The sequence below is a fragment of the Anas acuta genome, chromosome 2 (genome assembly GCF_963932015.1).
Source record: "Anas acuta chromosome 2, bAnaAcu1.1, whole genome shotgun sequence".
Taxonomy (NCBI): Eukaryota; Metazoa; Chordata; class Aves; order Anseriformes; family Anatidae; genus Anas; species Anas acuta.
Genome location: NC_088980.1, coordinates 12,563,796 through 12,588,864, shown reverse-complemented (window position 1 = coordinate 12,588,864; position 25,069 = coordinate 12,563,796). Strand labels below are relative to the sequence as shown.

The 25,069-nt window shown below is 34.4% G+C and overlaps 1 protein-coding gene across 3 annotated transcripts in view; it reads right to left on the bottom strand.

The window, feature by feature from the left end:
- Positions 1-25,069, bottom strand: part of PFKP (phosphofructokinase, platelet) — a 45,490-nt gene that overhangs the window by 10,653 nt on the left and 9,768 nt on the right. For 2 of the 3 annotated variants that reach the window (XM_068673500.1, XM_068673499.1), the window contains exons 3-16: positions 19,705-19,782; positions 18,558-18,747; positions 15,890-16,055; positions 15,106-15,150; positions 14,897-15,005; positions 14,510-14,605; positions 13,826-13,918; positions 13,319-13,444; positions 12,692-12,756; positions 11,096-11,165; positions 7,863-8,009; positions 6,947-7,017; positions 6,429-6,516; positions 5,436-5,588 (exon numbers count right to left, since the gene is read on the bottom strand). In XM_068673500.1, coding sequence (XP_068529601.1) covers positions 5,436-5,588; positions 6,429-6,516; positions 6,947-7,017; positions 7,863-8,009; positions 11,096-11,165; positions 12,692-12,756; positions 13,319-13,444; positions 13,826-13,918; positions 14,510-14,605; positions 14,897-15,005; positions 15,106-15,150; positions 15,890-16,055; positions 18,558-18,747; positions 19,705-19,782 — 1,497 coding nt within the window. The remainder of the gene's footprint in view (positions 1-5,435; positions 5,589-6,428; positions 6,517-6,946; positions 7,018-7,862; positions 8,010-11,095; positions 11,166-12,691; positions 12,757-13,318; positions 13,445-13,825; positions 13,919-14,509; positions 14,606-14,896; positions 15,006-15,105; positions 15,151-15,889; positions 16,056-18,557; positions 18,748-19,704; positions 19,783-25,069) is intronic. The other variant, XM_068673498.1, reaches the window with a different exon arrangement.

Here is a 25,069-nt window from a genome sequence, read left to right as displayed (position 1 = left end):
GGGGTGCATCCTGTACAGACCACAACAGTGCACTGAGGTTGCATTGGCACAATGCTCTTTGAAGAAATGCAGATGATTAGTGCAGGTAAATATGGAGTGAATATGAAGTGTGCACAGCATTAGAGGTCTGAAGCAGTTTAGCAGAAAGAAGACAGCACAAAGATGGACTAGAAATCATTCAACAAAAAGCCACTTAAAGAACAAAGTTTGATACGTGTTAAGAAGTTCAGAAAGTTAACTAGGAAAACACCTGCAACATGAAGGAAATGCTTAAAAGAAATCTGTTTTTTAACACTATGTTATCCTACAAAGTCAAGACACACCTATTTCCACTGAGAAAAAAAAAAAGAAAAAAATTGCCTTTGCCTTCCAAGGTTCTATCAACATCACACATGTGCTTCTATTCATGTAGATCACACAGAGGTCCAGAAAAATCCAAGAACATGTGCACATGGATGAGCTAAAGTTTGCAAGTACATTTCAAAATTGCTTTGTGAAGCAGCTGTAGGTATTTAGGAAGATTCCAAATTACAAAATAAATCTGCATGTGAAAAGGATTGTGTTCCTAACAGATGTAAAAATAATGCTTGAAATTCAAGCTGTTTTAAGTCAGTAAATTTTTTTTTTTTAAAAAACTTACATTATTCCAATTCTACCTAATCCAAACTCATTCAGCATCTCTCATGATGTGTGACAACTTTTTAAACTACCTATGTAATGACTCTCCACAAGAAAGTCTAATTACATAGTATGTTCCCGTTTTGTTAATCCTTTTCCCAGAAAAGAATGACGTTCACAGAAGTCTCATCTTTTTTCAATTTCTCAAATCAGTTCAGAGAAGCAAACTATGGCAAATCAAATTATTAGGTAGCTATTTCCACAAATATCTCCACAGCTACTAATTTAATCAATGACTTGGGAGAAAGCGATGGGAAAAAATTCACTCATGAGAGCTCTGCTTAAAGGCTCTTTTCCCCAGATGGAGCAGATCCCATTCAGTGAGATGACAGATCATATGTCATCGGGTGAATGCAGTGCAAATTAAGTTTCTAAAGTCTATGTTGACTTCAGATAAATTTTGGAAGTGCAACTTTAAACTCAGCTCAGTGCTAGGATGCATTTCCAATTTAATATCTCAGTCTAAAAAGCTGCTGTTTCAGATCTGCAGCTCTGAGTAGTATAGCCAAAACAGCGACATTATTTATTTATTCCAAACATTCTGATTTGTTTATTATTTATTTTTTGAGTGGATGAGAATGAATTTTCACTGAGAAAATTTCATTGAGCAGTAATTGCTTAGCTTAGCTCAAGTCAGTCAGTTGCATTTTTTGTTTCTAAGGAAAGAAAGTGACGTCAAAACCATAAGGTTTCTTAGAGATCTGCAAAGAAACGCTGATGAATTTCTCTGAAAAGTTTTACAATGAGACTTTTGGGAAACCATGTTGAAGGGAAATTTAGAGCAGTAACTAACACAATTGGTTAGTTATGATATGGTAAGATATGTTTTTACTTGCATTAAATTTTGCCATTTCATTTGATGCAAGTGATTTTAGCAAACATACCCAAAGATTGTACCTCCACCAAGCATAAGCATCAGATAATTATACACAGCATCTTAGCATCACTGCAGAAAACACAAAAACATTTTCAATAAAGGGTAATTTAACAATTTTGGAAGGTAAATGATGGGTGGTTGTAATCATTGCTTTACATTTTATTTTTTTAATGAGGAAAACAGTAAGATCATAGAGGAATACTGTACCACATCAATAACATGTTTTAATCATTTCATATCCATTTACTGTATTATTATTTAGAAGTGTATTGGCAGAATCAAATGTGTTTTATAAAAATACAAGCAGTCAAGCACAGACTGTTCTGTTGACTTGTGTCCATTAAAAGGGATGGATTTACTGCCCCAGCTCCATATCCACATTGCTAGGACCAAGCTGGATGAAAACTGAATTGGATAATTAGTTTGGCGAGGTTAATATTCAGCCTGTTCAGCTGCCTGATTCAGATTAATGTACAATCACGTATGCTAGCACCAGCATAGGGATGATAACAGGAGAGTGGTCCATTTTTATTTTTTTTTTTCAATGAAACTGCACGGACAATCTAATAAACTTTCTTCACTCCAGTGAGAAATTGTCTTCTTGTGGCTGTTTGCTATTCTTTTTCTCATGACCAGTTGATCAGCTTGCACACCCTTCCCTTTGAAGGATGGAATGAAAATGCAGACTGTCAATTCTCTGAGCATATCAGAAGATTTCAGCCTCCTCTTTTTTCAAGTTCCTTCATTCTCCATCTCTAGCTGCTACCTTTACTTTTCATTTCCACATCTAGTTCTATATGTCCTAAATCACAATGCATATTCTCCCATACATTGTTCTGGATTATTGCTCTTTCCGTCACTGTCCTCTAGCCTTTGTAGGCTTTATTTTCAAATTTAATTTTCATTTTTTCCATATGTTTTCACATTCTGTAGCTAGAAGTCTGACTTTTTATTCATTCTTCTACTTACAGAGTAGATTTCAAATTTTTTAATTTCACTCATAAAAATGTGTTGATAACCTCTATTTTTGATGGTTATTCAATAACCCAGTAATGTATAGGTTATTTCTATGTAAATATGAAGGCTAACACATTTCTTGTCATATTACAGAAGTCTGATATCCAAAATAGTACTCTACTTATTTCACTGAGTTAGCAACATGAAATTAAGAACACAGGTACTTTTATTACCGTGGTTAATTTACTGCTGCTTCTTTTCAGAGGAAAATTCAAGTTAACGTTCTCATCCTGTAATTCTAAATAATTTATGTCTACCTAGATACAGAAAGCCTAAAGGATACCCTATTCACATATTGAAACTTCCACCTTTCCCCAGGTATTCCAGTACTGTGGAATACTGACAATTTCTCTGACAATTGTTCTCACTGATACTTACACTGAAGTGAAAATAGAGCATATAGGCAAATTTAAAATGCTACTCAAGAGACAACCCAAATTCTACCACTCTACTGATTAAAAGTCTAACATTGTAAAATACAATTGGGAAAAAAATAATCAAGAGCATCAAAGAATCTGTCACAGAATCCAAATTCTAGTTATTGAGAAACATACCATCCACTATCATGACTTAGGACACAGCATGCTCTTGCCTAATAACTCATCCAGAAGATCTGTAACTGTTCAAGTATTTATAGATCATATACCATCTTTAATGCCAAGTTTAGGTAAGTATAAAACAAAGTAGTCTGATTTGTGTTCGTTTATTTTCTTTTTTAAATGCAACATCACCACATTTGCAAATGTCTCAGGGTACTATTTACATGCCTTGACAACTCTCAAACAACCTAACACTGACAAACATCTATTAATGCCAAAAAGCAACAAGGCCTCCTTACCCAGAAGAGTTTACTTACCTTACTGAACGTTGTTGAGAACATAGAATTGTACAAGTACCACAGAAAAACTAAGTGTGGTAACACTTTAGTGTGCTAATCTGAGAGCTAAAAGACACTAATCTGAAAACACTGAAAACTTGACACATTTACTCATCTAACAGTGTCAATAGGAATGAAAATTATATGACTTGTATTGAGCCTATCAGTCACACTTAACAGGGGACAGCATCGCTATCGAACCTGATCTGAACATGTGACACAGGAATGAAAGGAAACATTTTTCATTACCAGTCTTAGTGGATCATATTCAAACAGTCCGAGCAGAAAACTGAAAAAATACTAAGCAGGAATCTTTCCTTAACACAAAAGTCTGCTCCTTTCCAAGGAAAAAAAAAAAAAAAAAGAACAAACCTTAACCTTCTATTGGCTTGAAACTAAATCCTGCAAAGCTATCAAAGCTATTACATTTTGTATATATTTCAGAGAAAAATCTCAACAAAGTAAAATGCAAGAACAAAACGAAGACTATCAGTAAAATACAACACAAACAAGTTTTCAACTACTGCATTGAAAACATGGAGACACTGTCAATTTTTTACCTAATGAAGTCTAACAGTATCTAGAAACCTAAGTATAAAGCAAAACACATCAACAGTATAGGGAAAGGGAGAGAGAGGGAGACCCTACTCTACATGAAATAACCTATAAAAAGAAGGTAGTTAGGTAAACATACACAGGTTATGAAAAAAAGGAGAAAAGAAAAGTAGGTGTCATGCACAGTCATTTTACTCACCTCAATTTATGATCAATCATTTTGGATAGATATTTTTATTTACCAGAACTGGAAAAAAGTCAACCTTTATAAACCTACAGTCTTGTTCAAGACAACAGTTTGGAAAACTGAAATTTCTTAACTCAAATGAGAATTATCTTGAGAAAAATAAACCCCGATGTTGGTATGGTAAACAGAAATAAATAGGGCAAAGTTATGTTAATGCTCTTGAGGTTGATAGCTTTTGAGGAATCATTGAAATTTTTCGAAATATTATCATGATTAAAATCTTCAAACAAATCTATATGACAGAAGAACCAATATTACATTTCAAAAGCAATCTGAGATTCTTTTCCTACTTTACACAAGCATCATGGTTATTGTTTTTAGTTTGTTTGTTTTTAAATGTAGCTCAACATGTATAATCAATGAAAATATTTTGGCTCCAACACTACTGGATATGCATCCACAGATTATACTAAAAAGAAAAATAAAACCAAAGGAAGCGTAATGTTCCCATTGTTATTGCTTGGATAACATTATCTCAAAATATATAGGAACAGTATTGCTTTTCTTAGAAGGTGTATCATTGATTAATGCTTCCTAAGTGATTCAGGTGAACTGTAAACATGCGTGCTTGATGTGTTATTTGTGTGGCACCTGATAATTCTCTGAGAATCCAACTGAATTTACTTTTAATTGATCCATTCTTAATTTACATTATGTTACTGTTGTATTTTGCTGGTTTTTTGTTTTTTTTTTTAATATAATATGTCTCAGCTCTTTATGTTAAATCTGTTTCTTTTATTAGTAGTGTATACAATTCTTATTACAGAAACGGTTACATAAATAAGGATTCATTTCTGAGCAGAACAATATTCGCTTGGGATTTGTCACAGCTGGGTATACTGACACTTCACATATAACAGGGATTTTTTTTTCCTTATTCTACAGTGCAAATGATCATCAAGTCCTAGCTTTAGGTTTCTTTCTTTCCTATATAATAAATACATGCCATCCTATTTGGTAGTTTACAAATTCAAAGGTCATTGTAGTTTTGGATCTACCTCTGAGATCACAAAACTTCTCTCTTTTAACGAAGTATCATGAATGTGTCTATACTGAGTAATTTTATTATTTTCCAGATTAGATTTCCAAAGTTCTGGTCTATAAAAATATCCAGTTCTAGCCAATTCAGTCAGTTTTAACCAGAACTGCTGTATTAGTAAGCGCACACACCAGAATAGACTTACATCAGTTATAGTGTTCAGAGCAGTATCTGCACCAATGCTGAAATCTGAACCCGGTACATTGTTGGATACTGTTGCAGGAACCATAACCATTGGAACACAGAATTCGTCATATTTCTCTCGGGCAGCTGACAATTCCAGGAGTCCGAGGTATGCCTGTTGGGCACAGGCATTGGATGAAAAATTAGGACAAATAAAATAAAGACAAGGTTGGAATGATAAAATGGAACGGGCCACAGGGGGAGCCATTTCTACCACGACACACTTCAGCAAGTCAAAGCATTAAGAATCCACTAAAATGACAGATACACAAAAAAAAACAGAAAGGGTTAAAAACATGTATGCATTTGAAAAGAAACAATAAACAGAATACTCATTCATTTCAAGAAAATATGTAATTTAGACATGAAGGTGCTTTGTACAACAAATATACAAAATAATTCCCCAATCTTCAGGTACTATTACCTGTTGTTTCAAATCATAGTATTCCTGAAACAAGACATCCTTAAAAAAATCACTTTGGTAAAGTAAGATGAACTTGAAATATGGACAGAAAACAAAAAAGAACGCTTATCTTCATTTATTACAGATTTTTAAATGCACTGTTTGAGAAGAGTGGCTTAAATAAGGGACCACAGTACAATTATGACTAAAGCTTAAGAACTTTTTGATTTGTTCTGAGTAGTGATATGGTATATAGACTTGCTTGTACTGCTGAAGTTATTACTTTTTTTAAATATAGAAACAGCATCGCATCACCTCATCTTATTTATCCATTTAGCTTACCTGTTTTTTTCAGTTATTAGTCATTGCCTTGAATGCCAACTTTCCACAGAAATCAGTGATTAGTAAAAACTGATCCTAAACGCTATATTGTGTATAAAATACAGCAAATCAAATGCACTTTACATGAAGATTGGGTGAAAATTAAAATGGTCTATTTCTTTTGTTAGGAATTCTATTCTACTTAGACATCAAGTTGAAACTTAATTGTACCTCAAATCCACCAATAACCATAAGAGCGTTAATGTTGTTAGTGCGCATCTGGTCAGCGATCTTCTCCAAATACTTAGCAGGAAGAGTACTGAAAATTATTAAACCAAAAGAAAAATAAAAACAATTTACAGACTCTGCAGCAATAAGAATTAATTACTAAGCCATAACGGTAAACCCAGCAAGCAATAAAATATTTTTCATTTTAAATACCTATTCATAAATATATTTCTTTCTGGCTGCCTCTAAGGAATCACATCAGCTATGAGAAAAATACAGGTTTGCAATACTTTTAAATAATTTCCCTAGGAAATTTTTCAGTTGAAGAAAAATGACAACTCCCATTGTCATTCTCTCCTCAGAGCTGATACAGTACCATCAAGATACCCAGATTGGAATATAACATTTAAAAAAAATAAAAGAATTAAAACATTCAGTGAAAGGAAAAGAGAACTGAAGTATACACAGGTTATATAACATTCTAGAATTCACCATAGCGATTGGAAAAATATTGATGTTACCGTTTGGTACCAAGAATCGATCCTCCCTGGCCAGTCCAGCCTCCAACATCTCCCCAGCTGATTTCCTTTATCTTTGAATTAAAGTAAAGGAGATTTTGTTACACAATTATTCAATTACTTTTCTTGACATGCAACAAACACAAGGTACTACTTAACATAAAGCTGTTGGACCGAGTTGTTGGGCACTTTGGCAGCACCAAAAATGAAATTGGCAGAAGTATCAGTATCAAGAGGTTAAATAACTTAAATTCTCTTTAATTCTTACCAGTCCCTTCTCATTCTCTCTCTTTCTCCAGATCACAATAAACTTTGCCTCCTTGATTCATATCATGGTCCTGTTTTCATATCCTCTCTTACTGAACATGAAACATACAAGTCTAAAACTAGGTCTTTGAGGTTAGTTTTGGGACCTACTGCTCCAGCTAATAGGTAGAAATTGCTAATCTTGTATGTATTTTCTCCTTACGCCATTAACTGATGCATAACATTTAAAACAGAGGAGCAGAAGAATCTGACTCACCTGGAAAAAAAACAAAAGCTTCCTTCCTTAAAAGGCATCTCTGCAAGTTTCTTATTGTAAAAGAACACAAATGCAACAGCAATTCTTCTGTTATTCTGTGGAAAATCTACCATATGCTAAACATTGACCATCACCTGAACTAATTCTGTAGCTCTGAAGCATGTGATCAGTAATATTTAAGCATAAATGAAATAAAGCAATAACAAATAAATAGGTTTATATAGTTGAGAAATAGTTACAATTTGGGTTTCATATGTCTTCATTAAATAACTTACTGAATTACTTTCCATGATAGTATCACAGAACACGCAATTATAACAAAGAGCATGCCTTATAACAAAGGCAGTAGAGTGGGATGAGGTACATACTACTGTACTATCCACACAAAATACTGACCTTCCCTCTAGAAAAACCTTCAAATCCATCAATGACAGCAAACATTTTATGGCCTTCAGTTATGCCAACTCTCACTGCAGCCCTTACTGCAGCATTCATTCCAGCTGCAGGAGCACCAACATTTAAGACTGCCACATTAAAATTAGTCTGCAAGAGAAAAATAACAATCTTTAATAAGCACTTTCTTTTTTTATCATGCTTATATTTTTCCCATTTTCAGAATGCCACACAGAGACATAAAAAACAATCTGTTTTTTTGAAAGTCTTATTTAAAAACTTCTATTTGCTTTGCAGTTTGTTACGCTATTTTTTTTTTATAATCTAGCTCAGCTAGGTTCAAGAAAAAAAAAAAGAAAACAAAATAGACTAAGTTATTCAACCATTTTCATATTATCCAAACAGTTGGATTTTGCAAAATAGAATATCCTAGAAAAGAGTAGGAGCTGATGTATTTCATTCAATCACTGTAGCAGTTAGTGTCATCAGTAGACACACAAATTGGAACAGATTACAACTTTAATTTAAAAGTATCTGCCAGACTTTTAGAGCAGCTAGCAGCAGTAGCAGCAGTAAACAGGATCATTCAGCATCTTCCACATTACCGTAGGTAATGTAAGGTTTCAGATTATGGCAGATTTAAAGCATTTTAGTGACTCAGAGTAACTGTTTATATATAGTGTTACCTCCTCCTGCAAGTTTAATATGTGTTCCAGGTAAGTGTCTCATCTATTCAAAGGGAAAAGTCTGAGATATCAAATATACATTTGTAAACTAAAATACACGCAATGTAAGAGAGAAAATGTTCTGCTTAAAACAAGACGTGAAATAATATTTTGCTACGTAATATATATTCCATGATCTTGCATTTAGATTCCATATGTATTTGTTAGTTATTGTGTCTAAATAAAGCAATTCTGTAAATGTAAGCATTACTGACTGAACAATGGAAAGGACCACAATCACACGACCTAGATATAAAATAGGATGTAAAACTTCTATCTCATTACAGCAAGCCCAGTTCTAAAGACAAAATAATTTTCAAATTAAGAACACTATCCTCAATGGAACTATGTCTTCACACTGATAAATCCAAAACCTTTCAGACCACAGATTCTTTTTCAGAGTTAAAGCTTCAGTACTTGCATTAAAAATAAAAAGAAAAAACGTGTATGGGTAAAAAAAAAAGCAACAGTACTACTATGAGTAAATGCTAGCAAGCATCTTTCAATTGAACTGCAAAGCATGAAATGCAAATCATACATGTATGCATTTACCAGAACAGGCTTTAAACAATAGCAAACCTAGAAAAATGCAACAAAATTTAACAGCCTGAGCTTATACACCAAAATTCATCACAGCTCAATGATCTTAAATTGTTTACAATCATTAACATGACAAAATTGTAACAACTTAGTACTGGAGCAAATTGCTTTACTCTGGAAAATGGGAATAAAGAACAAAAAAAAGAAAACCAAAACAAATGAACAATAAATACAGAGCAGTTGTTAGGCAACAATCATTGAATCTTTTCAAATAAAAAAAATACAGAATTTTTATTTATTTATTTTTAAACTTCAGTGCAATCAAAGAATTGTAAAAAAGACAAAGGAAACGTAAGAGCAAAATATCTGCATGCAGCAACACTTCTGAAGCAGAGCACTGAGTAGGCTCTAGTGATCTGATCAGCTTAGCCTCTTCCTCAATTCTTGTGACAGGCTCATTTTATCTGCTTTTTAATTCCCCTTTTATTGAAGCACAGATTTGGCTGGTGTGGTCATAGCCAAGTACTTCTGTTAATTATTGCAAGTGACCTACAATTCCTTCCATCACAAAAAGACATAGTAGAACTACTGTGAAACGAAATAGACTAATAGAAATAGACCAATGCTAACAATCCTAAAATTACACTGCAATGTAAACAAATAGTCTGATCTGGCAAAGCAAATGCTGAATATCCACTAAAAATAATCCTGAATTCTTTGGTCTCTTGAAAATCACTAATTTAAGGCCTAATGAAGGTCTGTGTGTATGTGTGTGTGTGTGTATACATACATACACAATACACACACACACATTTTTAAATTAAGTTTTTGACAGGTATATTTGAAATAACGTCAATCTATATACTTATTTTTACTTATATTTAGATAAAGTAAAAAAACAATTTAAATTAAACTACAATTTATTTTATCCTCTCTAGTAGCTTCTATTATAACTTTTAATTTGCAATCAAGTTTTCTTTATTGTGCAAAGATTTCCCTGACAGATTACACATTACTTTTTGTCAACCAAAATGGCTATTGTGATGATGCTATTACCTATCCACAGAATTTCTAAATCAAAATGAACTTTTCCTATTTTCAATGCAAATTTGTGCTTAGTAATATGGAGAAGGTACTATTAATCATTACTTAAATATTTCATTGAAAAAAAATCCTCAAAACATAACAGTAATATAATCATGCAAATAAGGCAAAAAATAGTCACAAACCACAATTAAAAAGGAACTAACCAGTGAGGTGACATAGTTGCAAACTGGTGAAAAACAGAATTACTCAATAAACCATTAATAGGGAAAAATTAAAAAAACAACTGCCTGAAATTTATTTCAGACACCATTTATCGACAACTTCCTAATAAATCCAGCTTTTCTCAGTCTGTAAGTTGTATAAAGGAAATAAGAGGTAAATAGCCACTACTGCCTTGTGCACAGTGACTTACTAGATCAGATAACCATGTGTCTCATCCAATCTGTTCAATGAATTCCTGTACTTGCCTCTGTTCTTGAGTAGTTTTGCCCCTTTGAAAGGAAAGGCTAGAATTTTTTCCATACTGTACCCTTCTTTCTACCAAGATTTTTAGTCTCTTAATTGTGATTACATCACCTTTCCTTCTCTCCATGTCTCCTAACACAAGTGATGACAGTAACCATTAGGACCAGATACTGTAGCAATTGGGAAAAGAGACATATCCAAGACATATTCACAATAGAAATTGTCTAGGATAAAAATTTTTTAGTTAGACTTGTATCATTTTAAAAAATGTTAGCTATTATAATAATCAGGTGGTGTGTTACAATCACCTTTCTGCCATTATAATATTTGACTAATTTTATAAAATAACATACGATATAGAATTGAAGACAATTTTTAAGGGGGTGACGAAGAAAAAGTTGATTTGTTAATATACCCTAGGGGCAGACACACATTACACACTCATAAAAGAACTCTCACCTTTGGAAGCTCAGCATCTGGTTTTTTGTGTGACAATAACTTGTAGGTGTTAAGGTTGTTTTCAAAGCTCCTGAAGAATAAATAAAATAAACAAACCCAGTAACACAGTATTTTTTTTGAACACAGTTACTTTAAAAAGAGTAAACTTTTTCATAAGCTGATATAAAGAATAAGAAGTTAACAGAACATGTTTTTAAAGATAATATGCAAAATCTTACAAATGTTAAAACTAAGTCAACTCCCAAGTAAGAAAGTTTTAATATCAGTGTTCTGGCTTCACAAAAAGCCTTTAGAAAGCGAGACAACATAGTTCCCATGAAACTTTGTTATCACAAAGTGTATTGGGAGGGTGATAGGTCTTCTAACAAAAAAATAATAATAATAATCTTTTGGAAAAAGGTTTCCTTTTTTTTTTTCCCTCCACATTTTGTTTAGCCTAGACCTTGGTTGAATGCGAAGCAACACTACAGCAAAAAAATAAATAAAATAAAATATAGCCCCGTTTTCAAGAGCATACCTGCCAGTTCATAATATGAATATGCAAGGCTTGTCTATCTCAAACAAACAAAAATAAAGCATGCATCCTGTATTAGGGTAAGAATTTCAAATTCCACTGCTAATCTCAAGACACAGCACTTATTTGAAATAACTGTATATAGATAATGAAAAAATAAATAGAAGATTCTAGAGGAAACATGCCTTAAATACTGAAGGTATTCAAGGCACTGAATTTGACAATGCAGCAACTTCAGCTACAGTACTAGATTTGAAAAGTTTTTTTTGTGCAACTAGTAGCAATCACATTGCTTTGTATACGTAATACAATATTACTGAGTAAAACAGATTTCTGAGAATGAACACTTTCTGTACTTTCTAAACACTTAATTGAAAAATATTGTTTTAATTATAAGTATGAATAATCAATCCTCACTCTAGCAAATCAAAGTAACTTAAAAACAGCTATCCAATATTAGGACTAAAGTTATTACAAACGCAAAACATGGTAATAATTGAAAATGAGGGAACACAGAAAAACACTCTGTGTTACACACTTTGTAAGATAACATGAAAACATAAAATAACTATATGTAAGGCAAGACAGTTTTATTAGATGGGTGATAAAACACTTTACTATTAAGCAACTTGAAACAGAATATGCCCTTTTGACACATAAGGGTGCAGAAGGTCTTTCCCCAACATTACTGTTGGAAAACTAATGGCTGCTTACAAATAAATTCATCTTACACAGGATTGGTTTCAAAATCTTGAATAAATAAACATGTGGTTGCTACCAGCCAGTTCATACATGACAGCAGCTCTTTTCCCTGTGGCTAGTTATCCTAACATCAGCCACTAGAGTCTCACACGGTACCAAACTAGTTTTCTTTGTTTTGTGTGGCAGGATTTTTTGTGTTTGTTTTACACAGATAAATGTTTCTATTATTCTTTTTAAGCAACTCTTCTTCCATCTTCTCTACTATATTATTCTAAATACACAAAAACATTTATAAACTGATTTAAATGTAAAGTGCCAGCAGAACAGCAAAGCAATTCAGCCCTTCTAGAGCAAATAAATTAATGTGTTATTTGTCATACCTTCCACGAAGCCTCACAGCCTCAACAAATCTTCCTTCATCCATGGCTTTCTGTACTTCTTGAGTCTTGAAAGAACAAATTGATTATTCAGTAAGTTTAAAAAAACAACCCAGGAGATTGATTATCAATATATTTCTCTAAACAGGCACTATGAAATAGCTTCCCAAAGTGAAATATGAAATACCAATTTTTCATTTTATGACCTACATTTTATCACAGCATAATTTATAGTACACAGGAGAAGAACAAAGTAGAAATTGACCCCTCAAGTCTCCCTGGAAAATCAGCGTATCTATTTTGCATTTTCCCTTTTTATTTTAAGCTGAAGTAACACTGAACAGTTTTGGTGGAGAAACCAGAGTGTTGTATACAATGTGCAAATGGATACAAGCATTCTTCAGATGCTTCCATTGCATGGATGAATATATTTATTTATATATTATTTATTGGTGGTTCGCAGTTATTACTTAGTACCAGAGAACACACACGAAGCTCATTTTTCCCAGATCCGGGTAAGTGTTGTACACATTCCCATCAGCATTTTAACGACAGACCACTGATTATAGTACACAGTGGTCCGTTGTAGTTAATGAATAACGATGAACTGGCTTTTTGCCAGAAACTCACCATCTGCACACACTCCATCAAAGGCAGACGGACAGCCTGGTTTCCAGACAGCGACACAACGCAGGCAGGAGTATCTGGAGTGCCTTCTAAAAGGGCAAGCACAGCTTCTACACCCATACGGCTTGCCTGAAAAAAAGAAAACATTCAAGTGTTCAAGCAAGTGTTTAAAACCTAAAAGCCTGCACTCAAAGAAATGGTCAAGATTTCTCTGAAAATCAACCTGAAATTAATTCTTATTTTTTAGGTGAAACTGTAACAGATTGTTCTTGCAGTTTTGCTTTTTAACCCTACTACAGATTATTTTACATAAAGTGCTTCACTATTCTGAATTTGACAGACAATTAAGATCACCCTCTCTCCAGTAAATAATCAGATATCTCTATGCAAGGTGGAGTTCAGCTAGTCATCAGTGTGAAACCACCACCAATGATAAACTGTGAAGGAAGTAAAAGCAAACTGTGCATTTGTACCAAGTGATGCCATGAAAAGTTATTTTAAGTAACTCACCAGGATTCTGTCAAAGGCTGAAGGGGTTCCTCCTCTTTGCACATGACCCAAGATAGTCACACGAGTGTCAAATCCAAGCCGCTGAACCACAAGCTGTAAAGAATTTCAAAATGTGTTTTTATTATATGTAGTTTTATTAGCATAACTAGTTTATGTATCTCTGCCAATGAGTGTTTTTGAAATTCTTTTCCAAAAGGACACTTTGCAAATAATCAGCGATTTCAGCTCAAAAGTTTTGTTTTGTTTTTTTAAATCTTAGAGAACAATGAAAATTTTTGACAAAGATCCATTTAAAAAAAAGACAAGACTGTCCAAAGTAAACATTATTATTTCACAATAAGTGGGACATATCAGGATTTAAGTTTTACAAGAAACAATGTATAATATACCTGCAATTACTGATTTAAGCAGATTTCAGACTTTGTATCAATGAAGGTACCAATGAAGTAAATGTTTCAGACTGTTGTCTTATATTGTGACTAGGAAAAGTCCTAATTAACAGCAACTGAAACAATTTCTCTTTAAGTGCACTTGAATAAATAAAGCACAAATTTAAAATACAACCAGCAAAGTGTGTTAGAATCTACTTTTGAACAGACTTACTTAACAGAAATGTTAGTGTTAGTAAAAAGATCTCTGGTATGGACAAAATAGAAACTGCATCATAAACGTATCGACACTTACATCCTTAACCTTCTCTGATGTTATAGGTTTGTTGTGGCAATCAATAGCTCCTTCAGCTACAATAATAATATTCAGCCTTTTCTTTCGTGCACGATTCTATAGTAGAAAAAAAAAGCATATTCATATAGTTATATAGAAAATCACCACACAATTTCAAAAGAAATTGTTTTGCATTAAAAAAATATTCCGTCTCCTTGCAGTTTATACTCAATCACTTCAGAGTTCTCATACATTTTATTTTCATACAGGTCTTTTAATTGATGAACCAAAACATCTTATCAAATTAACAAGGAAAGGTGCTAAGAAGTCTGATTGTATTGCTAAATCACTGCTTTCAAAAAAGGATCTACAAGAAGTCAGGAAATCCAAAACAGAGTAATTTATTACCTCTGAAAGCTTAACACACATTGAATCCTCCCATCCTTCTTCTGGTGGGTATTCAGGAATAAATACCCAATCTGCACCACAAGCTAAGGCACTGACAAGAGCTAAATACCTAATAAATATAACAAATACTTAGTTATTTATGGTTCAGATTTCTTGGTATTTCATATTTATATTTCTGTGAAACAAAAACTATTGAATATAATACATACCCACAGTGTCTCCCCATAACCTCCAGAACAAACGTCCTCTGATGGCTGTAAAGATGAGAAAACAAATTAACTGCAGCTCAAAAATCCCATCCAGGTTCTTGAAATCAGCAGCTGGTATTGGGAAATAGGCTGTGGTCATGTTACCAAACACAGCATTCATTAGCAAAATAAAAGGCCATATTAAACTACGTATCTTCTACAATTTAATTCATTTTCACTACTATTTCATTCTCAGATTTATAAAAGCATTTACAAGAGAAGAGATGAGCACTCACTAGCAATGTAAATGATGAAAACTCATAGTTACGAATTGTAATGATACTGCTGTAGGTTTTGTAGTTGTTGTTGAACTTCATAAAACTATCATTTAATTACTACCACTTTACCTGTGGAAAGCTTACATAAAGATGTTATTTTGTACTATTCAACGCATGTCTGAATCTTCTCTAGAATAGCATGTCTAGGAAAGACTAAAAAAGTATTAGAAAAATGAAGCTTGCCCCTAAAGCTGATAAAAGCTGTGCCCCTAGATCTCTACAATCAGATGTTTGAAATTCTGCCATGACAGGAATGAAAAAAAAGCAGTTGCAAATTAAAAAAAGAAATTAAGACACATGAAAGATGTGGTTAAAAGTAGCTTATATTCACACTCAAGAAATACTGTGTGAGTCAGTTACCTAACTTCTATTTAAGATGAACATATATCCTCCATTACTGCATGACAATAGGAAATAAGACATGAAACAACATGTTTGTTACAGTTGTCTATAACATGCACAATTACCTTTGAGCAGTGGTCATAATGGCATCCACGACTTCAATGATTCTGTGCAAGGCGGAGTCAGTACCTATGGTCATATCAGTGCCACAGAAGTCATTATCTATGGATCCAACCATTCCCACAATGTTAAGATAAGCATATTTCTTAACAGCCTCTTGATCAATCTTTCCTGTAAAGAAATATCCAGAGAAAGACGTGTAAGTTTAAACTTCAAAAAAAATGCATAGTAGAAATATTTCTTGCGTGCTCTATTTTTGTAAATTAAACATATCCAAACGTTAAATAATGTTTAGATATTTTAGGTAGCAGGGTTAGTCAGAAGTACAAAGAAAGGCCAATCAAACAACCAAACAAAAGAATCCTGCACAGAACTCCTTGCACTACAGAAGGAAACAAGAGCTTTTCAGTCCATTTCAAAGCGTCAACAGATTATCATGTTTTGTAACCAACCTTAAAATTGGTGGTTGGGACACAATAGCATCCAAATTGTAGGCTCAGTGTGTGACACACAATGTACAAGCAAAAGGATGCAAACTGGATGTAAGGGGGCATACACAAGTAATCAAACCCCACATTTAAGCTTCTGAAGACTTCTCTTCTGCATCACTGAAAGGCTCTGATTTCATGATTAATAAGTAAATAGAATAGGAAAGCTCCTACTCTTAAGTTTTCATATACGTCTCCAAAGACATCAGTGAAAATGCTGAGTCACGCAACAGTTCTAAAGGATCTCAAGGATGAAATGTCAGCTGTTTAAGTGCTTACAACTACTTTAGTAGCTGTGGCAACTAAACTGTAGCAAATATAACACCAAATTTTTCATGCAAGATTCAAGAACTATATATCTGTTTAATGACTATATTAAAGAAAATATTATAAACCATAAGGAAAAAAGATAACTAATGTTTGTACAGATAATTACAGCATTCTGAGGAAGAGTCAAAGTGTTTTCTGTGAATATATATAATGCTTTACAAACCGTTTCTAGTGTTCCTAAAGTGACACAATAATAATGCAAATAAGGGATATCTGGTTGATATATTCTACTTAGATTTCCAAAAATTGACAAGGATTTTCAATCCCCAAAGGATTTTGAGGAAACTAAGCATCCACAGCATAAGAGAGAAGGCTTTTGCATGGAGTAAATGATACGAAACAAGAGCGTGAAAAATACATAACAGGGCTGTAGTAAATGCAGATTTTTATATCTCAGGAAGGTAACCAAAGTAGTTTTAAAGGGATCTGGACTGTTTAACATATTCAGCAATAACCTAGAACAGGAAATGAACAGTAAGGTGCCAAAGTTTATTGTTCATACTGAATTACTTGGGTTCTAAATGTGTGGAATGTCTGTGAATAAAAAGAAGACTAGCAAGACATGATGAGCATCAATAAAGTATCAGATGGAATTCACTGTAGAGAAATATTAACTAACCCACATGAAAACGTATCCTAACATGAAAATACTATTTTCTACATAATTATATAATAAAGCTGTTTTCATTAATGAATCAGCTTCAGTGCCCAGTAGCAGTCAAAAATAAAATGAAAATATTAGGAAAATATTAGGAAAATATCAGAGAACAAAACAAAGATCATTATACTACTGTGCAGATCCATGGTTTGCCCTCATCTTGAATACTGCGTGCAGTTCGGGTCCTCCCCACCTCAAAAAGGATATGGTAGAACTGGAAAAGGTTCAGAGAAGGGCAACAAAGATGATCATAGGTACAGAACTTATACATATAAGGAACTACTAAGCAAACTACGACTCCTCCATCTAGAAAAGAGATGATGAAGGAAAAAATACAACAGCTGTAAAATCGTAAGTGGCACACAGAAAGAAATCAGGATTGATCATTCACTGTTTGTTCTAACAGAAAAGTCGGAGGACAACAAGTAAAACTAGAAACTAACAGGATCAAAATAATCAGGAGGAAAAGATTCTTCACAATCTTCATAATTTGTTGAAGCTGTAGAATTGCTTGCTACAGTGTTTTCAGCAAAAATCTCTATCTGTTCAAGGAGACCGTATACATTCATACAGGAGAAATTCATTAAGGACTGCTAACAGCATCTGGTTCAGGAAGTCTTGAAGACAGAAACTGATGAAACATATGTGAGTACTTATATATTCTGAATAACACAGAGCATCAACATGGCCTTGTGTAGGCTTGCTCCATTCTTTTTCTTAAACATTCTCTTAGATGCCATCAAATGAATACTGGGCTGGATGCATTTTTATAATGTTCTGATCTTAAACAACTAGGCAGGAAAGCAGTAATAAATTATTAACAACCAAATACTGTAGGAAAATCTTGCTTATTGTAGGAAAAAATGCCATCTCAGTTTGCATTTGAGTGAAGGGGCCTTTCAAGCAGAAGGCTCAAAGTGTAGACACTGAAATCTGTTCATAATGGGACAAAAGCCACACAGACAGATGCCCAGTATTTTTGGGGTGTCTTTTTGAACATTTATGGTATATAGGAAAGGATGTACAGAAATCAAGAACTAATACTTTATGAAGAGATGCATAATTTCCCAGAATGCATGTATTTGATTTTTAAAGTTAATAAATATCCTCCGAATATAGTTTGTAAACGTATAGTTAAGGTATATAACCACTCTGGAGATTGAACTAAAAGTCTAGAGGGTCTAAACCCAAACTTACCTTTCTGTGCTAGTTCTTCTAGAAGTCCACTCCATTCTTCACGGAACAGATTGGCACCAGTTAAACTACCATCTCCACCGATCACACACAGATTAGTGATTCCTCTCTGAACCAAGTTGTAGGCTGCCTGCAGGCGGCCCTCCCGAGTACGGAAGGATTTGCACCGTGCACTACCAATAACCGTACCTCCCTAGAAAAAGGAAATATAATGGTTTTAATTTATAACCTAGTATATTATTGTATTTTTAAGATGGATTAATGATGAATGGTTATTTTGTAGCATAACCTCCACCTTTAATTCTATAGTGAGTAAAAAGTAATGAAAACAATTATCGAATTTGTTGGAAATTATGTTCACGGGAGTCAATACATACAACAGAAAAAAAAAGTAACACTCAAAAATTTGACTCCTTCTCTGTCCTTGGCCATAACACCTCAATTTTCTCTTGGTTATAGATGCTACAAGATAAAAAAAAAAAATGCATTTTTCTATCCTAACCAAATTATGCTTATTATATTTGCATTACAGATAATCTCAAAGAAACACTCAGTTCACCTGAAGGGAGTTTTCAGAAAGCCTAGCAAGCAGCAAGGCCTCTTTGCCAAACATCCCATCTGCTCTGGAAGAAGTAACAGTATTACCATGTCGAGGAAAAGCATAAGGAGATCCAAATGGCCACCTTGCAGGACATTGTAATACAAATGCACAAAATCACTGGTATTATCTGAGCTCTGGAGAACTGTAATTACATCCACTACTATAATTCTAAATTCGCTTAGACAGGAAGCCAACAGGGTTTTGTAAGAAAACACTTGCCTTACGAAATACAGTTATTCCTTATTTAGGCCCTATAACATCTTTGCCAATATATCTTCAGGAAGCTAATGACATGTGATATTGAAAATCTAGAACAAAGGTTTTCAAGATTATTTTTGTGCACCAAAAATGAGATCCCACAGAGATCATCTTTAGAAAATGTCAAGCAACCGTATCACAGAAATTAGGCTCTGCTAGAAGTGGTATGTGATCACTTCAGTCATCACAGAAATAAAATTCCATAATTGCAGTTGTTAGCCTGGATGTAAGATTTTGGTTTGTTGTTCAGAGAGATGCTTGGTGTTCCCACCCTTATACTCTAACACTTACTACTTGCAGGATACTTGAAACGCTTTCCCATGAAACTTCAACAATATTATCACCTCCATCAACCATTCCTTGGTAACCCTAAAAAAAAGAAAAGTAATTCAAGAAGGCTGATTTGAAAAGCTGTAGCATTTCCACTGTATTCACCATATAGTAATATTCACATTAAATGCAACTCTAAGTAACGAGAAACATTGAATTAAAAGATACTTAATTCAAATGAAATAATGTTCAATCAGAAAAATCTACCTCTGTAACACTTTGTATGCTTTTCCCCCAAGGTATGGATAAGCAAAGCAAAATAAACTGCAACAAGCAAAAAGTTTTCATACAGGAAGAAGAAATCAGGTTATTCATTCTTATATGCCTTAGCTCAAATTGTCTTCAAAAACCAGTGCATACTCTAATACAGAAAGAACTACACTGAGCTGAAAGAAAGAAAATTATGTAGTTAGCAGCTACAGAAAATTGTTTTGCTTGGTTTTATTAACTCCCTGTATAAATATTAGCAGAAAGATGATAGTTACAGACTGTTTTCCATTACGTGATATTGTAAACACTAATGAGAAAAGAAAATACAGCAAATTTTGAACCTGCAAAAAACTAATTGATACAGAGAGAAGACTAAAACTGGAGTTACTATTCGTTTTTTTGACATTTCTCTAAATTCAAAGGGAAACAATACACCAATTTTAAAAGAAATGTGTATAGAAGGAACTAATTAACCATTCTTCCATATCCAGTTACTGCAAGGCAGTACATATTTATTTTTAGGGTTCTCTGTAATAAGTCAATTGGAAGCTGCAATAGAAAGCTTGTAAGACAGCAAAACTGGAAACACTTAATTTGGGATGATCCAGAGGAAACAAAGGTTTTAGCCATTAAGAAAGTTCATTTCCATTCACAAGCTTGCACTGGCTTAAGAAGGTGATGTTGGAATACAATATAATACGATATGATAGGAATATTCTATAAAATTTATATTCACATTCTATCATGTGAGTCAAAGAAAATCTCAACTCAATCAAAAGTATGAGTTACATGTAAGATAATCAAGTAATAGTAAAGAAACAGTTAGGTAGAAGATAATCTGTCCCTAATTTCTGTCCTTAACAGATCTTTTCATTATTTTGTATACTCTCTAGATACCTTTAATATGTAACATACACACATACAAAATAAGACATCTTAAGGCTCAGATATTATTTGCATAATTCTTTCAAAATTAAAGATCAAGCTGGGAAATAATAAATCCTTAATCTGTTTAATTTATCTACAACTTTATTTCTAAGAAAGTGCAGACCCTCAGACAGAAACATTCCATTATATCCAACTGAGCCTGATGAACAAATTGCGGAGTTCAATTATCAGAGAATTGTTAAAAGAAAAACAAATTAAAAAAAAAAGAAACCAGAGTGTTACTCATATCAATAAATAATGGATAGAAATCTTCTCCTATCCACATTCCTATTGGCTACAACAACACTGAAATACATAGCCTATAAATCCTGAACAAATAGCATGATGCTATACCCTAACTCTGCTTGTAACATAGACTATATATAGCAAGCTGCACTACAAGCTGACAAAAATGCATACAGTCCACATATTTGCTCAAATCATTCACCTTCCCTTTCTACCTGAAAGGAAAAATAAACAAACTGGATCCAATAAAGTATTCTAAGTATTAAAGGCATATCAGGAGACTCACAGATGAAAATTGCTAATTCATATTTTATTAACAGATCTAAAGCATAGAAAGAGCAAAGGAATAAACTACTACTTGAAGTTGGCTCTGTGATTTGAAACACTTTACAGCAAGGCTAAAATGAGCTCTGACTGACTCACAGGATGGTTGAGTTTGGAAGGGGCCTCTGGAGGTCATTTTGTCCAACCTGCTCAAGCAGGGCCATGTAGAGCCAGGTGCAGCCTCAACCAACCATTCTGTAACTCTGCGTGACCATGAGCTTCTCTGTGTTGACAAGCAATAACAATTAATAATTCCTCTAACTAAAAGGTAGCTTTTGGAACAGGCTAGATGCATATTAGCTTTGTTTACATTAGCTTTTACTAACTCAGTTCTGCTTGCCAAGTGGTGCATGTAAGCTAGCTCGGAACAACATAACTACAATTTCAACTCTGTTCTTCCCTGCCATTAACAGGTACAAAAAACATAGAACTTAAAAAAAATCTTTCTAGAAAAGCTACAGAGGAAAAAAAAGGATCAAGTAGAATTTAAGTATTAGTAATAAAAATGATTTCCATATATCATTTTACCTACTTAAATGCTGGTGTTAACCTTGGGGACTGGGCAATTCATTTTAAAAGTAGAATTCAAGATTAAATATTTCATCAAATATTGCAAACTAAACCTGTTAGATTTAACACTATCATAGTTGTCTGATTACTACTGATAATCTCTGCCTGGCATGCATATAGACCTTAATAAAAACATGGTGGTAATTTGCCAATTTACCCCCAAAAAAATGTTTACAGTTTCTAAAATAGCAGCTTTGGTACTAACATACTCGAGCTATAAGGCAAACATGGAAAAAAAAAACAAACTGTAACAATACATATTCAAAGGTCAACCCCTCGTCATGCTTCCTTCTTCTAACATCTGATAATTTAAAGACAAACTAGAGGAAATCTGTGGGTCACACGTTCGCAGGGCACATGTGCATATAGCATAACTCTAGAGGAGAGCAGCAGGGACAGCAAACCTTGCTTCTGATCTTAATTCCACAAAAAAAGCTATAGGGAAAGAACAAGTTATCTTCTGATATGATTCATGTTAAATAACTGTTGAAACCCAAAATATATGCTTAATTACTCAGTTTTTCTGGTTATTGCTTATAAAAATATCACCGGGTGCACAAAACACCACATAAAAGGCATAAAGATTTCCACACAGAAATCCATGACTGCTGTACCACTGAGTTTCCAATGCTCTTGGAATGCCTCTTTAGAAAAGGTCTCTTAAGCAAGGCAAAGAACCTAAGGGCTCCACAGCTTAGTGGTAAGAGCAAACAGCCACTGGGAACTATGTGGCCTGCTTCAATTGAGGAAAAAAGGAAAGTTATTTATATAAATATTTAGGATCTCAGTTTCTAAAATTGATAGCCATATATGACAGCTAACACTTCTATATGAAAAAAAAAACATTTCTGATTAGTAAAAATAAATAAAAATAAAACAGCTTCCTTGCGCAGCCTGGTTCTTTTACACATACTTACTACATTTTCACAGCATGAATAAGTCCATGGGTATTACAATTTTAATTCAGATTGTGTAGATATGGGAAATAATGTGATGGTTTTCTATGATGGTAGCTACAAACTGTTTAAATCCTAATATTAAGTGCTAAAAGATGCTAACATAAATAAAATATAGAACCAGAGCAACTGTGTAGAGTAAGCATTATTTCCACAAAAGAACTGTAAACATTATTTCCACAAATGAACAGCGTAATTCTCAAATGTGCTCACTGCAATTACATAAAATACGTGTGTTAGTTTTTTTTGTTTGTTTTGTTGTGTTTTTTGTTTTTTGTTTTTTTTTAATTTTTATATTACAATTAATTTTAATTTTGTCTGTTTGTTTTCCTCCTCCTTTTGGGAATTAAGCTATGTCCAAACCGCATAAGAATTCCAATATCTAATGTTTTCTTTATTTGGGCTTTGACAAGATCAACTTAAACTCTGTAAAATTAGGTAAGTCTTACTAGTCTTACTTCATTGCCATTTTCTGCTTATTTATCTTGTTAGTCTCTCTTACCTCTAAAAGAAGGACAGAAAAATCGAGCTGTTTTATATAGAATATTGACCTAGCTTTGGACACAGCTAGAAGACAGTGATTTTTGCAATGCAGAAGTTCTTATGAGAGAAAGCAATAGTTACAGGGAAAAAAAGAGCAGACAACTGCAGCAAAGTAGGCTTCAGAAGGCTGAGATGTTTAACTCCATTTTTGGCTCCGAATAAGAAAACATTGCCAAAGTAGGGCAACAAAGATGTTGAAAAGACTAGAGGGCATGACTTATGAGGAACAGTTGATACTTGGTTTGTTCAACTTAGAGGAGTCTGAGGGGTGACTTTGCTGCTGTCTACAGCTTCCTTGGGGAGGACGAGGAAGGGAGGTGTTGATCACTTCTCTCTGGTGACAGGACGAAAGGGAATGGCTTAAAGTTGTGTCAGGGAAAGTTCAGACAGTATCAGAAGAAAGTCCTTCACTGAGTGTGGTCAAGCACTGAACCAAGTGGTTACAGCCCCAAGCCTGTAGGTATTCAAGAAGCAAAACTCCAACAGTAACTTGGTTTCTACAAATGACTTTCATTCAGATGCAGATTCATTTCATGCAGATGACACCAAGCTAGGTGCGTGTGTCGATCTGCTCGAGGGTAGGAAGGCTCTGCAGGAGGATCTGGATAGGCTGCACCGATGGGCTGAGGTCAACTGTATGAAGTTCAACAAGGCCAAGTGCCGGGTCCTGCACCTGGGGCGCAATAACCCCAAGCAGAACTACAGGCTGGGAGAGGAATGGTTGGAGAGCTGCCAGGCAGAGAAGGACCTGGGAGTGATGGTGGACAGTCGGCTGAATATGAGCCAGCAGTGCGCTCAGGTGGCCAAGAAGGCCAACGGCATCCTGGCTTGTATAAGAAGCACTGTGACCAGCAGGGCTAGGGAGGTGATCGTCCCCCTGTACTCGGCTCTGGTGAGGCCGCACCTCGAGTACTGTGTTCAGTTTTGGGCCCCTCGCTACAAGAAGGACATCGAGGTGCTTGAGCGGGTCCAAAGAAGGGCGACGAAGCTGGTGAGGGGCCTGGAGAGCAAGTCCTATGAGGAGCGGCTGAAGGAGCTGGGCTTGTTCAGCCTGGAGAAGAGGAGGCTCAGGGGTGACCTTATTGCTCTGTATAAGTACATTAAAGGAGGCTGTAGCGAGGTGGGGGTTGGCCTGTTCTCCCATGTGCCTGGTGACAGGACGAGGGGGAATGGGCTAAAGTTACGCCAGGGGAGTTTTAGGTTAGATGTTAGGAAGAATTTCTTTACTGAAAGGGTTGTGAGGCATTGGAATGGGCTGCCCAGGGAGGTGGTGGAGTCACCATCCCTGGAAGTCTTCAAAAGACGTTTAGATGTAGAGCTTAGGGATATGGTTTAGTGGGGACTGTTAGTGTTAGGTCAGAGGTTGGACTCGATGATCTTGAGGTCTCTTCCAACCTAGAAAATTCTGTGATTCTGTGATTCAAAAATTATGTGACTTCACTCTTATCAAATTTTAGCAATTGATAGAGAAGCATGATAACTTTCACTGGGATTTTGACAAATTCAGAAAAACAACAGCACTTCTATGGAAATTCATCACTGGATACACT